Source organism: Hemitrygon akajei, chromosome 8 (genome assembly GCF_048418815.1).
Source record: "Hemitrygon akajei chromosome 8, sHemAka1.3, whole genome shotgun sequence".
Classification (NCBI taxonomy): domain Eukaryota; kingdom Metazoa; phylum Chordata; class Chondrichthyes; order Myliobatiformes; family Dasyatidae; genus Hemitrygon; species Hemitrygon akajei.
In genome coordinates this window covers 23,287,524-23,300,696 of record NC_133131.1, presented here as the reverse complement: position 1 = coordinate 23,300,696, position 13,173 = coordinate 23,287,524, and the positions used below count along the sequence as shown (strand labels likewise).

Below are 13,173 nucleotides of genomic sequence, written 5' to 3'. Positions count from 1 at the left end.
CAATAGTTTTGGGGACAGTACGCAAAATTAAGGTGGTCAGGTTAGGGTTTAAGGACAGTGATGAGGGAGGGTTAGAGGTAGGGGCAGCAAATGAAGTGTGCGGGAAGGAGTTGGTGTTCAGAGTTCAGGTTGGAGCACTCCATGGTCGACATCAGCGATCCCGCAAGGCTGAAAAGACCAGCAATCTGCAGGCTGGGAGGCTCTGGTCAGAGGTCTGTACAGCGGGAGTCATGAGAACCAGTGATCCCTGAAGTCACCGGGTTCGGAGTTCCATGCAAGTCCCAAAGGTCAGACCTGTGATGGCTGACTACTGGGGTCCATACCCAGAGGTTGGTGTATTTCAGAGGCAAAGCTGAAGGTCAAAGTCCAGAACTCAGCAAGTCCGGAGGTAGAAGTCTAAAGTTTTCTATCTTGTTTGCCAGTCTGAGAGACTCCAGGGCCAAGGACTGGAGGCCCCTAGGCAGCCTGGCCTGGGGTTGGAGTCCTGTTTCTGTGTGTGAGGGGCTTCTTTTGCTGCAGTTGTTGTGCTACTGTTGCTTGTGTATTGTTGAGCATCGTGTGCGTACTATGTTGTTGCCAGAATGCATGGTGACACCTGTGGCTGTTGCCAGCACATCCTTGGGTGTGGTGGTTGTTAATGCAAGTGACATGCCTTGGTAAGCATGCGATAAATCTGAATCTTTTGTAATAAATTTAGCCTGCAGGAGTTGGATGTTTTGATGTATCTATAACCTATTTATGGGAAAATACAGGATTCTTATGGAAATTACCACATTTGATCTGGGTTAGAGACTGGGTGCTGGAAATGTGTACTTCTGGTGTTATTGCATCTTCAGTTAATTTTTGTGCCAGGACAGGGAAGGAAAGAATAAGGTAATAATGTCAAAAGAAATATTTGAGTGTTGGAATCTGACACAAAATAATATGTCTGAGTTGCCGTGAATTGTCATGTACCTAAACTTCCAGGGGTGCTTGTTTTCAGATTTTCATTCTATAAAGAAAAACTTGCTGCTGATGACTATAATGTTGATTAATAACTGAATCTTTCTTTCTTCCCCAGTACACTCCACCATTTTATTAAAAAAAACTATTTGTGGTTGGTATATTTCAGCTGCAAGTTTGCAAAAATATAGAGATATAACAGGCAATTATGTTCCAATGAGGTCTGCCTGCGTGTTAAAATAAACCATCCTCACCTGGTGCATCAGACAATCTTTTGTTCATTATAGGAGAGTTAATACCATAAAGATGATTTGTAGACTCCATTCAATTCATTCGTAGCGTTTGAGGCAATGAATTTGTCTGCATGCATGTGTGGTAAGGCTTGGACAGCATTCATTGTCTGCCACAAGATGATAGTGTGCATGGATGCAGCAGCTACTCTGACTCCAATCAGTGGAGAAGTTTCTTCTCCTGTTTGTCTTTTCTATGACAGAAAAACAGCACTGAACATTAAGAACACCAAAATCTGCAAGTCTACCTCACTAGTAAGTCGAATCATGAAAGTGCTGTGCAGTAACGGGCTCTCACTCCACACCGCAGTCTACTACAGCTGCCCGGGGAGGCTGCCGTCAAAAGCGGAGTACTCGAACGCAGAGGTGCAGTGAGCGTGCCAGTATTAAAACGAGACTTAAAGCGGATCCCTGCAGGCCCACATTCCCTTTGATTCTACTTGCTAACTCTGATTGCTGGAAAGTAAAGTAGATTATCTGTGTCTGCGTCAGAACCAGCGGGAGATGAGGGATTGTTTCACACTCGTCCTGACAGAAGCGTGGCTTCAAGTCACCATTCCAGACTCTGGCCATCTCTTTTTGAGTGGACAGAAATGATGCGACCTTCAGCAAGACCCATGGAGGAGATCTGTGTGTCTGCCTCAACAAGCACTGTTGTGCGAACGCTCGGAAGTAATGGCCCACAGCTCACTGCTGGTAGAGTTTTTAATGGTGAAATGCAGGTCCTTTACTTACTGAGGGAGATCACTGCCATTGTGATTATTGCTGTTTACATCCCCCCTGTGCCAGTGCTGGGGAAGTGCTGTGGGAGCTCTGCAGTGTAATCTGCAACCTCAAAACCACTCACACCAATGATGACTTCAATCATACCAACTTAAAAACAGTTCAGCTGATGTTCTATAGTATGTCCAGAGAAGAGAATGTATTAGATGAGGTTTATACCAATGTTTGTGGAGTCTACAAGCCTGTGGATACTCAGTTCAATATCCATTTTGCTAATCCCTGCATACAGACCACTGGTGAAATGAGTTAAACCAGTTCACAGGGAGGTCAGGACTTGGTCAGAAGGTGCCACCTTAGTGCTGCAGGACTGTTTCGAACGCACGGTCTGAGCATATTCAGGGAGCTGGCTGCCTATGATCATCATGTCAGCATTAATGACTGTACGGGAACGGTGACTAGCTGCATAGGAACGTGCATTGAGGCTGTTATTACGATAAAACACTACACTGCCGAGGCAAACCGGAGACCGTGGCTTACTGCAGAGGCTCATGCACTGTTTAGGAATTGGGATGCTGTCTTCCGATCGGTGGACAGGACCATATAACCATATAATGGAAACAGGCCATCTCAGCCCTTCTAGCCCGTGCCGAACGCTTACTCTCACCTAGTCCCACCGACCTGCACTCAGCCCACAACCCTCCATTCCTTTCCTGTCCATATGCCTATCCAATTTTACTTTAAATGACAATATCGAACCTGCCTCTACCACTTCTACTGGAAGCTCGTTCCACACAGCTACCACTCTCTGAGTAGAGAAGTCTGAGCTCTAAAGGACAACTCTAAAGTCAGCAAGAGTTTCACTCTCCCATGCCATCAGAAGGGCAAAGCATGAGGACGCACAGAAAATCCACAGACACCATTGTGATACCAGGGACACGCGGTACGTGTGATAGGATATACAAACCACAAGCAATTACAAGTCCAGCCTGTGCTGCAGGCTTCAAGAAGTCCACCGTCATTCCACTGTCCAAATGAGCAATGCAAGCTTGCCTAAAAGATTATTGTCCATTGGCACTGACTTTAACAATCATGAAGTGCTTTGAACGGATGGTAATGGATCATATAAAATTCCACCTTACATCTACATTGGACCCTTTACAGTTCACCTACCACTCAAACCGGTCTGCTGATGATGCCATAGCCACCAGCCCTCCACCCTGTCTTGCCTCACCTAGAAAATGATGCCTCATATTCCAGGACGTTGATCATCGACTTCAGCTCAGCGTTTAATGTAGTCATCCCTCAGAGGCTGGTGGGTAACCTATTCTCGTTGGGACTCTACACCCGTCTCTGTAACTGGATCTTGGACTTCCTGATGGAGTTGGTAACAACATCTCAAGCTGAGATGACACTGAGCACTGGTGCCGCCGACGATTATGTGCTCAGTCTGCTGCACTCATGACTACACTGCCAGGTTCAGCTCAAATGGCATGATCCAGTTTGCTGATGATACCACAGTGATTGACCTCATCAGCAACATGATGAATTGGCGTACAGGGAGGAGGTAGAGAAGCTTGTCAAATGGTGCAAGAACAATGAACCTGAATCTCAACATGAAGACAAAAGAGTTTATTGTGGACTTCAGGAACGCACAGGTCGACCACTCTACGTTGTACGTCATGGCTCTGCCATGGACAGAATGAAGAGCACAAAGTTCCCTGGTGGGTACGTAATGGATGATCTAACCTGGGCCCACAACACCACCTCACTACTCAAGAAGGCACAGCAGCGTCTACACTTTCTGAGGCATGCAAGGCTCCTTGCCCTCCATTCTAACAGCTTTATCCAGGAGCACCATCAAGAGTGTCCTGTCTGGCTGCATCATTGTGTGGTACAGCAGCTGAAAGGCATCAGACCGCAAGAGGACAGTAAAAACTGCTGAGAGGGTCCCTCCCCATTATTTGTGAAATTTACCAGGAGTGTTGGAAACGAAAGGCTCAAAGCAGCGTTGAGGATCCCTACCACCTGTCTCAAAATCTCTTTGGTCCACCACCATCAAGAGGGAGGTACAGAAACCTCAGGACTAGGGCTGCCAGACTGGGTAACAGCATGTTCTCTCTGGTTGTGAAGCTAATGAATACCCTGTCATCACCAAGGTCTCATCATTAGGACAGCGAGCTGTTCACTGTTTACCTGTGCATGCATTTTGAATTATATTTTATTAACGTAGTTTAATATTTTGGTTTAAGTGCTGTGTCTGATGTATGTTGTATGAGTGCACTGTGGTCCAGAGGAACATTTTTATGTTTGGTTGCATATATGTAGAGTCAGATGACAATAAACTTGAACTTGAAAAATAACATCTTCAGCACATAAATGCCAGCCAATGGACAATTTCAAGAATGAACCCACCATTTCTCCTTGCTATTGAACATCACTGTCATTGCTGAATCCACCAGAAAGTACAAGATTTCTATACCTTACTTATCAAACTCAACAGAAAATAATGCCCATTCTATAGCAAATGGATTTTTAATGGTGTGATAAAATTTAATTGCCACTAAAAGGTCCTTTCAGCTGGAAAATCATAATTATTGTTGAACTTTTTTAAATGGTAAAATTTTCAATACCTTTTCTCTCTTTCATTCCTTTCTTTTGATTTTTGAGTGTGATCTTATAAAGATTTAAATATTCTGAGTTACACTTTCTGGCATAGACTCTCACCAGAGAATCTGAGTCTGCGTGATTAAACAGGCACACTGTTGATGCACGCTTCAGTCAGGTACAGGACCTTTTTTTTTTGAAGCTTGTCACACTGAAATGGTTATCAAGTGTAAGTGAAGGTGTATTGGCTGCAAATTCTGGGCCATTATCTACTACATGATATACCCCGGTAATTTACTAAGAACGATATCCCAAATCTGTCCATATATAATAAGCTTTGTGCATTTGTATGCAACCATTAATACCACATACCATAATATTTTGATATGAAACCTGAAATGTGCAAGCATACAGTATATGATGCATTTTGGGCCAGCTGTATTCTACAGTTTCCAGTTTAGACAGTGAAATTTCAAATCGGTAGTTAAATTCACAAACGTTCTTTCCCTTCTCAACCTGTGAATATAAGACCATAAGACATAGGAGCAGAATTAGGCCACCTGGCCCATCGAGTCTGCTCTACCATTCAATCATGGCTGATCCTTTTTTTTTCTCTGTCCTCCTCAACCCGTTTCCTGCCTTTTCCCCGTAACCTTTGATGCCACGTCCAATCAAGAACCTGATCAAGAATATTGTGGAAATCAGTTGAAGAAGTAATGTTGCTAAGATAGTTCCTTAAAATGTCAATGTTGGGATATTTATGTATAAAGCCTTAGTTTTTATGATGACCGTGGATTAAGTTTAGTTAAAACTTCTCTTATCAATTTAAATAAAAACAAGTGACCTCTGAAACAAATCAATGTAGTTCACAGTTTCACCTTTCAATTCAAACTGCTTGTTGGTCATTTGAGATACTGCATTTAGCTTGAGTGTCCTTGGGCTCAGAATGAGATAAAATCAGACAGTGGTCACTGTTCAGCAATCTCTGCTTTACAGTGTATATGCATCGAGATTGTTTCGCTTTGATGCCCTTGGCTAACACAACGAGCTTGCTATTTTTAGACAGATGAAGAAGGCCATTTGGGCATGAAACAAATGGGCTACTGGTTTCTGTGGAAGCATGTCATAGTGTATGGGTAGGAAGGAGAACAGAATTGAGGAAATTAAATAAATGGTGAGACTTTGCCAGAATCTGAGGTATTCATGCAAATTAACCCCAGACTACCTTTACTTATTAGGTAAAAATGGGATCAGGCCATTTAGACCCTCATACCTGGTCATTCATTCAATATGGTCAAGGCTGATCATTTGTCTCAATATAATTTTGCTGCACCAACCCCATTATCTCTCGATTCCCTTGTTATCCAAAAATCTGTTGATCTGTCTTGAATAAACTTAGCGACTTAACTTCCATAGCCCTTTGGATACAAAGTTCCACAGAATCACAATCCAATGAGAAAATACATTTCTTATCTCAGTTCTGAATAGTTTACCCCTGATTCCAGATACCCAGTCAGGGCAAATGTCATCAAAAGCAGGTTTAATATCACAGGTGTATGTCGAGAAATTTTGTTGTCTTTGTGGCAGCAGTATGATGCAGTACTTAATAGAAAAAAAGTGAATTACAGTAAGTATATATACATACAGTGCTCGTTCAGAAATCAGATGGCAGCTGTTCCTGAATTGTTGAGGGTGCGTCCTCAGGCTCTTGTACCCCCTTCCTGATGGTAGTAATGAGAACAGAAGTCCTGGGTGATGGGGGATGCTTAACGATGGATCACTCCTGGAAGATGTCCTGTATACTAAGGAGGCTATTGCCGACGATGGAGCTGACGAAATTTACAACTCTCTGCAGCTTATTTCAATCCTGTGCAGTAGCACCTTCACCCCCCCTCCATATTAGACAGTGATGCAGCCAGTTAGAATGCTCTCGTATATCTGTGGAAACTTGTGAGCGTTCTTGGTTACATACCAAATCTCTTCAGACTCCTAATGAAACATGGCTGCTGTCCTGCCTTCTTTGTAGCTGCATCGATATGTTGGGCCCAGACTAGATCCTCAGGGATGTTGATACATCAGGGAAGTATCCCTGATACTTGCTCGTTAAGCCTCATTTCAATGAGACTTTTACTTATTCTTTTAAGTTGTGGAGTGCATAAGCCTAATCGGCTTAATCTCTTTTACAGTATTATTTGGCCCACCTTATTACATGAATCAATTTGGCAAAATCTTTGTATTCTATTGTAAATGCATCTTTCCTTATGCACAAGATTAGTCTCCTTGCCTAATATTCTAATTGTTGTCTTATCAAGATTCTATATAATTTCAGCACAACTTTTTTATGAGGTGAACATACCATTTGCCTTTCTGATTGCTTACAATCCAGGCAGTCTCTGGATTACATGAGGATTCTACTTCTGGAGATTTGGAGATGGGACAGGTCACCTCGGATATTCGAATCACCAACACCGGCGCCCCCCAGGGGTGTGTCCTCTCTCCACTGCTGTTCTCCCTCTACACCAATGACTGCACCTCCTCCAACCCCTATGTGAAGCTTTTGAAGTTTCCAGACGATACTACCGTCATCGGACTCATCCAGAATAGTGATGAGTCTGCATATCGACAGCAGGTGGACCAACTGGCGCTCTGGTGCAGTCGGAACAATCTGGAGCTGAACACGCTCAAGACAAAGGAGATGATAGTGGATTTCAGGAGACATCCCCCCGCTATGTCTCCCCTCACAGTCCTCAGCAGCCCTGTGTCCACCGTGGAGAACTTCAGGTTCCTGAGAACCACCATCTCTCAGGATCTGAAGTGGGAGCAGAACATCAGCTCCATCCTGAAGAAAGCCCAGCAGTGGATGTATTTCCTGCGGCTCTTGAGGAAATACGGTCTGCCTCAGGAATTGCTGCTGCAGTTCTACACTGCAGTCATTGAGTCTGTCCTGTGCACCTCCATCATTGTGTGGTTTGGAGCCGCCACCAAGCAGGATAGAACCAGACTACAGCGCACAGTGAGGACTGCCGAGCGCATCATTGGAGCCTCCCTGCCCTCTATTGTGGACCTGTACTCTTCCAGGTTGAAGAAGAGGGCGGGGAACATCATAAAGGACTCCTCCCATCCTGCGCACGGACTGTTTGATCTGCTTCCGTCTGGTAGGCGCTTCAGATCCCTCCAGACTAAGACTAATAAGCACTGGAGAAGTTTTTTCCCTACTGCAGTCACTTTGCTGAACAGTTAACTGCCGGTTTGCACTACCTGTATGTATAATCTATATTTTCATTTATATTTATCATTATTATTGTTATGAGCAGAGAGACAACATCTGCCGGAAGTAAATTCCTTGTATGTGCATAGGTAATTGGCGATTAAATTCTGATTCTGATTCTGATTCTATTTTCTGTAGCCTCCCACATTGTATCACTGTGCATATACTTGCTGTAATTTTGTTTCACGGAATAATAACCCTAACACTATCCATAATTAAGCTAATGTAATATATACTGTATTCAGTTATTAATAAAAACCATGAAACATTATTATTAAATGCTATAAAAATGTATGGGAGAATTTTCATAAAGTAAGATTTTTCTAAGTCGTGTCATTGGTAACCTGGGAAAATTCCTCATATTTGCATGTTACCCTTCAGTAAAACATGCAGGGAATACTAAGTCCCTCTAACTAACTCTTTTGAATACAAGGTTCAGTTTTAACTTTTTTTCTGCCCAAATTGAGAGAAGGAATAGATGCTGGTGTGTTAACATCACTGAACGCAACTGAATATGTACTTGTGAATGAAACTAGACTCAGTCTTGTCTGCTTTCAACTTTTGTTATGTAAAAAAATCTAATTAAGATTCTTCTTTTGCTGTTTGCTAAGATTTAAATCTTGCTTTCACTGGTTTAGAAATACCTGGATGATTAAAGGTCCAGATAAATTTCCAAGCCTTCCACATAGAATTTGAAATTAGTCTTGCATTCTAATCACAAATTTTTAACGTGTATCTTTCAACTGATAAAATTTTCCTCTCTAAAAGCTGTTTTCACAAAATAGTTTTTATTTCTTAGGTAATCGTAATCTGAGGAACTCTTTAGTTCTCCATTTCCTGCCTCTAGTATAGAACTAGCTGATGTGTGTTAGGATTCAGTAGTTTCCGACAGTCCTTTAATACATAACTTATTAATGTAGAAGTCTGGACAGTGTACCTTGCTTTGGGAGGGGGAGTGGGTGGAAGGCAGAGACATTCAACTACAGGCTCAACTTTGCTTTCTTCTCGAGAGAAATTAGCATTTGCACCTTTCTAGAAGGGATCAATACAAATTGGGTGTTATACCACCTTCACCATCCAATAACAGCCTGTGGTGCAGAGTGGTCTTAGTTGGAATGGGGAGTTCTTTCCTTTCAAAGTCATTGTAAAATTCCTTATTTGTTATGTTGATGCTCTCTGAATTAAACACTGGAATCTGAAATGTAAGATTTTGCTAAGTTTATAAGATAAGGTATCTCAAGTTCTATTGAGAAATGTCATAACCAAGATGTATACGAGGGGTGATTGATAAGTTTGCGGCCTAAGGTAGAAGGAGTCAATTTTAGAAAACCTAGCACATTTATCTTTCACCCTCCCCTAGTGTTGCCATCATGTCCTCGTGGACTTCCTTCGGTGATAAGTCCTTCAGACCGAGGTGGCGGATGACTGCACGAAGGCTGATGTTGTCCATTTTCTCAGACAGTGCTTACTTGCAATTTTCAATTATCTGCAACAGAAATACCACAAAAGTTACTAATTTCAAACTTTCTGCATAATCACTCAAAGAGCTGAACTGCATGTGCATGAAACGAGAGCTGTGTAACTCATCTTCTTCTGCTGTAGGCCACAAACTTATCAATCACCCTTCCTGTGGACCACTTTCTGGAGGTCCAAGACACTGACTTCTACAAAGAAGGGATCCGTATGCTCCACGACCGCTGGACTAAGTGTGTAAATGTAGGAGGGGACTATGTTGAAGAATTAAATGTGCTAGGTTTTCTAAAATTGACTCCTACCTTAGGCCACAGACTTATCAATCACCCCTCGTACTTTATTGATAAAACTATATATTTTGCTAAGTTTATAAGATAAGTTATCTCAAGTTCTATTGAGCAATGTCATAACCAAAATGTATACGAGGGGTGATTGATAAGTTCGTGGCTATAACTATAAAATTATCCTTTAACTACAGTTGATTGCATTACCACCAATCTAACCCACACCCCTACTCCGACACAGTAACTGCTTAAATATTGACAAGATTGTCGAGTAGATTGGAAGCAACTAAAATAATTTGCCTCCTCTCTTTTAAAGCTTTATGGGATCAACTACTTGAAGGAAGAATCCTACTGCAGAAAGCTCTTGTGACTGCCAATACTCTTCCACAGCCAGATTCTATGCCTTCTTTCAAAAAGGAAGGTGGACTGGAATTTGCAGCTGCTGTAAAGGACAGTAAGTTGTATTTAATTCATTTTAATTTGTAATCATGCCTCAGGATGCAGATGTCTATTTGTGAGTGTTTACTAAAATGATGTATTTGTTTGATACTCCAGCAAGTTTCTAATGATAAACAGCTTCCAGGTTGGAAAACTCTGAAATGCTGGAACATTTTCCCCCTACTGTTCTATTTACCATTAATTCATAAAACATTATGTTTTAGAGTGTTTCAGGGTTACATTTAATGAAATGCAAGCTCTTAGATTTATCATTTCTGGTTTTTAGTTTAAAATTATCAGTTGTAATGTTGCACCTGTTCTCCTTGTGTAACTAAAGTGGTTGGCAGAGGATGAAAACTCTAAATCTATTAGTATCCAGCAGAAAGCCAGCTTAATATGCATCAAATAGACAAAATGAAGGAAAATGCTTTGCATTTGCATTCCTCGCAAGCAATCCAGAGGTTCTAAGAATATATAAGAAAATCTAATTTTAAAAACTTACAATTAAAATAGTGACATAAATTAATTTAGATTGTGCAATAATCCAGTTTGTAAATAATTTTTTTTAATAAAGCTTTAGTCAGTCTATTCAGTCAGTAGCATAGCCAATAAGCTTCTGTTCATTAAAAGGTTCAGTTTATAATATAAATCATATAAGGTGATGGTAAAATAAACACATTGTTCTTTTATCTCAGGCATGCAAATTTCTTTCGGTTTAGCACTTCAGCCATGGTCAAATATAGCAAAGCTGTGCTTTTAATTTTGAGTGCTACCATATTGGGGATTAGGTAAATGAAAAAATAGGACTTCAGTGATTTGCCATTTTGATTGATGTATACATTGTTTTGAATGAAGGTGATGGGAAGGGTCAAACTGCATAATAATTATTTCACCTTGTTTGCAAAATGCATGTTGTTAACTTATTTAATGAGTTACATTACAAGCTGTGGAAAGTGCCATGTTTCATTACCAGCCAGGAATGCAATATCATTACAGAGGTATTGCAGAATAAACAGTTGGTGCTCTGACTCGTCAAATTAGTCAACTGTGTCCAATAATAAAAACAGCATGCACTGCAACTGAAACTGTATTGTGAGGTAAACTACTGTTGTATAATTGTCAGCTTAGTGACTAAATTGCCAAATGGTGATATGAAAAACCATTTCTGTAACAATATCATTTGACGTGTTATGAACAGGCCTATTTTACACCTGGGGCCTCCTTTAATGCTTTTCTATACATCTTTGTGACTCATTCTTCAAATTGCATTTCATGACTTAAACTAGCTTCCTACTTGTATGCAATCCAAGTTCATTCAGAATGGACCTAAGAAATCCAAAGATGTTTCAATCATGTGATCAGGGTTTACAATTAAACTGGCATGAGTGGATTACACAGTATTACTTGAGAGGACCTTTACAAATAGAAGCACATTCATTTGCATTTCAGAAGTCAGTAATGTCTCTGACAAGTGTAAATTCACCCAAAGCATGGTGTTAACAAATATCTAGATTCTTAAGTAGAAATAAAAAGAGTTGATACTGTATTTAACTTTTGAAAGAATCGTACTATGAAGGATTCACACTTTGTACAATATCAGAAATTGACTGGCTGTAATTTGATTTCAGCATCTGCAAGTGCAATATATTGCAGTGTAACATGCACAAGATGCTGGAGGAACTCAGCAAGTCCATCAGCATCTATGGAGAAGAATAAAGAGCCGAGGTTTCGGGCCGAGACCATTCAGGACATTCAGGACCAAAATGCTAGCTCTTTATTCCTCACCATAGATGCTGCCTACCATACTGAGTTCCTCCAGCATTATGTGTGTGTTACTCTGCATTTCCAGTATCTGCAGAATTTACAATGTAATGCATTCTGTGTACATTTTTATATTGAAGTGTGCATCAAAACAACTTTGCACATGGTTGGATAGTTGTGCAAAGTTCTTCAGTCTACCTGGCTTTTATTTTAAGTGTGAGAAAGAGAGAGGGAGCTCATGGGAATTGCTTATTTTAATGTGAGAAAGCTCTGGACCGAGTCATGCTAACCCTGGCACCTACCTCTGCTTGAAAACTCTGGCACCTGCTTGTGCTTGGAAGTTCACCACTAAGTCCCTGCAAGGCTACACCTGGGCAACTTCATCCTAGAATCTATCAGCAATGGAGATGTGTTGCAGAGCTTATCTTTTTTCAAATCTGTTAGCTTTTTGAATATCTGTTGTTTAGAGATATTTGAGAAAAAATGTAAATTTGGAACAAATCTTTAAAAAATATATTACATGTTTAAATAGTTTACTAAAAGTGCAGATATAAATAATTAGACATTATTTTAAAAAAATGTAGCTTCACTTAATTTCCTCTGAATCTCTGCTCCATAAAGTCAGAATCAAATTTTATTGTCATATATACATGTGTAATGAAAATCTTACTTGCAACAGTATCACAGGCACACACACCATTAACAAGAAAAACATAAATTGTGCACAGCTTTTACAAGAGTACACAATTAGAGCAAAAAAATTAACAAGATACGCAAAATGAGGTGAAGCTCATCAGGTCAGGCAGCATCCATGGAAATGAACCGTTGGGGTTTCAGGCCGAGACCCTTCCTCAGGACTGGAAAGGAAGCGGGAAGACAAGAGAATAAAAAGGTGAGGAGGGGAAGAAAGATGGCTCGAAGGTGATAGATGAAGACAGATGGGGTAGGAAATGTAAAGGGTTGGAGATGAAGGAATCTGATAGGAGAGAGGACCACAGGAGAAAGGGAAGGAGAAGTGGCACCAAGGGGAGATGATAGGCAGGTAGAGGCCAGAGTGGGTAATAGAAGATGAGGGGAGGGGGAGGGATTTTTTTAACCTGAAGAAAAATTCTATATTCATACCATCAGGTTGGGGACTACCCAGCTGGAATATAGTGTTGCTCCTCAATGCTGAGGGTAGCCTCATTGTGGCAGCCATTGTGGAGGCCATGGACCGACATGTCGGAACGAGAATTGGAATCAGAATTAAAATGTTGTGTCACCGGGAAGGTCCGCTTTTGGTGGATGGAGCGGAGGTACTTGATGAAGCGGTTCCCCATTTGAATGGTTCCAAAGTAGAGGAGGCCGGCATCAGGAGCACCAGATACAGTAGACAATCCTATGAGATTCA

At 41.1% G+C, this 13,173-nt stretch overlaps 1 protein-coding gene across 1 annotated transcript in view; it reads left to right on the top strand.

Moving 5' to 3' along the window:
* The window catches only part of aatf (apoptosis antagonizing transcription factor), a 107,387-nt gene that overhangs the window by 12,683 nt on the left and 81,531 nt on the right, over nucleotides 1-13,173 (top strand). Inside the window, exon 4 of the mRNA XM_073053440.1 lies at nucleotides 9,901-10,038. Coding sequence (XP_072909541.1) covers nucleotides 9,901-10,038 — 138 coding nt within the window. The remainder of the gene's footprint in view (nucleotides 1-9,900; nucleotides 10,039-13,173) is intronic.